This window comes from Rhagoletis pomonella, unplaced genomic scaffold, assembly GCF_013731165.1.
Source record: "Rhagoletis pomonella isolate Grant_MI unplaced genomic scaffold, Rhpom_1.0 Rhpom_scaffold_00004, whole genome shotgun sequence".
NCBI classification, from domain to species: domain Eukaryota; kingdom Metazoa; phylum Arthropoda; class Insecta; order Diptera; family Tephritidae; genus Rhagoletis; species Rhagoletis pomonella.
In genome coordinates this window covers 21300347-21301607 of record NW_023458558.1, presented here as the reverse complement: position 1 = coordinate 21301607, position 1261 = coordinate 21300347, and the positions used below count along the sequence as shown (strand labels likewise).

At 40.7% G+C, this 1261-nt stretch overlaps 1 protein-coding gene across 1 annotated transcript in view; it reads right to left on the bottom strand.

Moving 5' to 3' along the window:
* The window catches only part of LOC118738142, a 45345-nt gene extending 45161 nt beyond the window's left edge, over nucleotides 1-184 (bottom strand). The window contains exon 1 of the mRNA XM_036469064.1: nucleotides 94-184. Coding sequence (XP_036324957.1) covers nucleotides 94-184 — 91 coding nt within the window. The remainder of the gene's footprint in view (nucleotides 1-93) is intronic.
* Nucleotides 185-1261: the final 1077 nt, after the last annotated feature.

Genomic DNA, 1261 nt, shown 5'->3' with positions numbered 1-1261 from the left:
GTTGTTGCATGAGCATTTGTTGATGCTGCAGCAGATCGATGGTGCTGCGGTGTTGTGACGGCTGTGCATGAGATGGTTGATGGTGGTGCTGGCTTTGGTGGTGGGGCAATGGGCTGGGTGCGCCACCGACGGAGATTTCTGATTCAGCAGGGCTAGCAGGACGCATGGTGAGCGGACAAAGCATGTTACGATAAGCGTACGTGGTGTATGAAGATGCTCGATGGGCGTTGGTCTACTAAAGCCGACGGATAAAAACACACCAAAAGCGAGGAACTAGAGGGCGAGAGTGATGTGCACAGTTTCCGATATATTTTTTTCGAACTCGAAAATTTGTTCACAGTAGGTATATTTTATTTTAAAGTTAGATATTAGTTTATTGCAGGCAACACTTTGGAAATTATTTAAATCACTGTCTTGTGTATTGTTGTTATGCCTAGTACTTTACAATTAATTTTATTTTCATAAATTTATTCTATTTTTTTTTTGTTCAATGTTGCATTGCATTAACGAGCGCACGTACGCAGCAACTAGTTTCCCGACATCTAAACACGTTTGCAGTTAGCTGAGAACTGACAGCGGACAGCCGACACAAAAATTGAAATCAATCAAATTACAAATCAGTTAGTCGTACGAGTCAAGTCGCGCTGCAACAAACCTCTAACAAACGTTGATTCTCCTTAAGATTCTCTCTGATTAGCCGCCTCATTTATTTATTTTATTTTTTTTTGTTGGTGCTTCTTGCGCACAACTCAACATTTCACTTTACTCAATCAAATCGTCTGCATTCTTATATGTATATGTACATACGTATGCTATGTTTGTATGTATGTATATTTGCTTGCATGCATGCGCCTTCACTCTTCACTTGACACTACTTCTCATTGCAGTATATGTTTGCTGTTATTGTTTTTCTAGTTTGCTTGTTAACAATTAATTTTAATGTACGACTGACTGACTCTTTGACGGCCGACACTGCGCACTAACATCCAATCGGGCCAACCTCTCCACTCGACGTTTCGCAGGCAACTGTTCGAAACTAGATTGAAGTTTGCTAACTAGACAAGTTGATTTTCGAGTTTTTTGCCGACTCTCCCTGCTTTCATATATATGGATATGTAGGTACATACATATGCAACTAGCGCCGCGTTGTTGTTGTTCTTCTTATTTTCCACAATACACAAAATACATGGCGAGATTTGAACTGCAATAGTGGTGGTGGCGGCTTTCGTTGTATGAGTGCTAGCACTTTGCCTGTATTTCA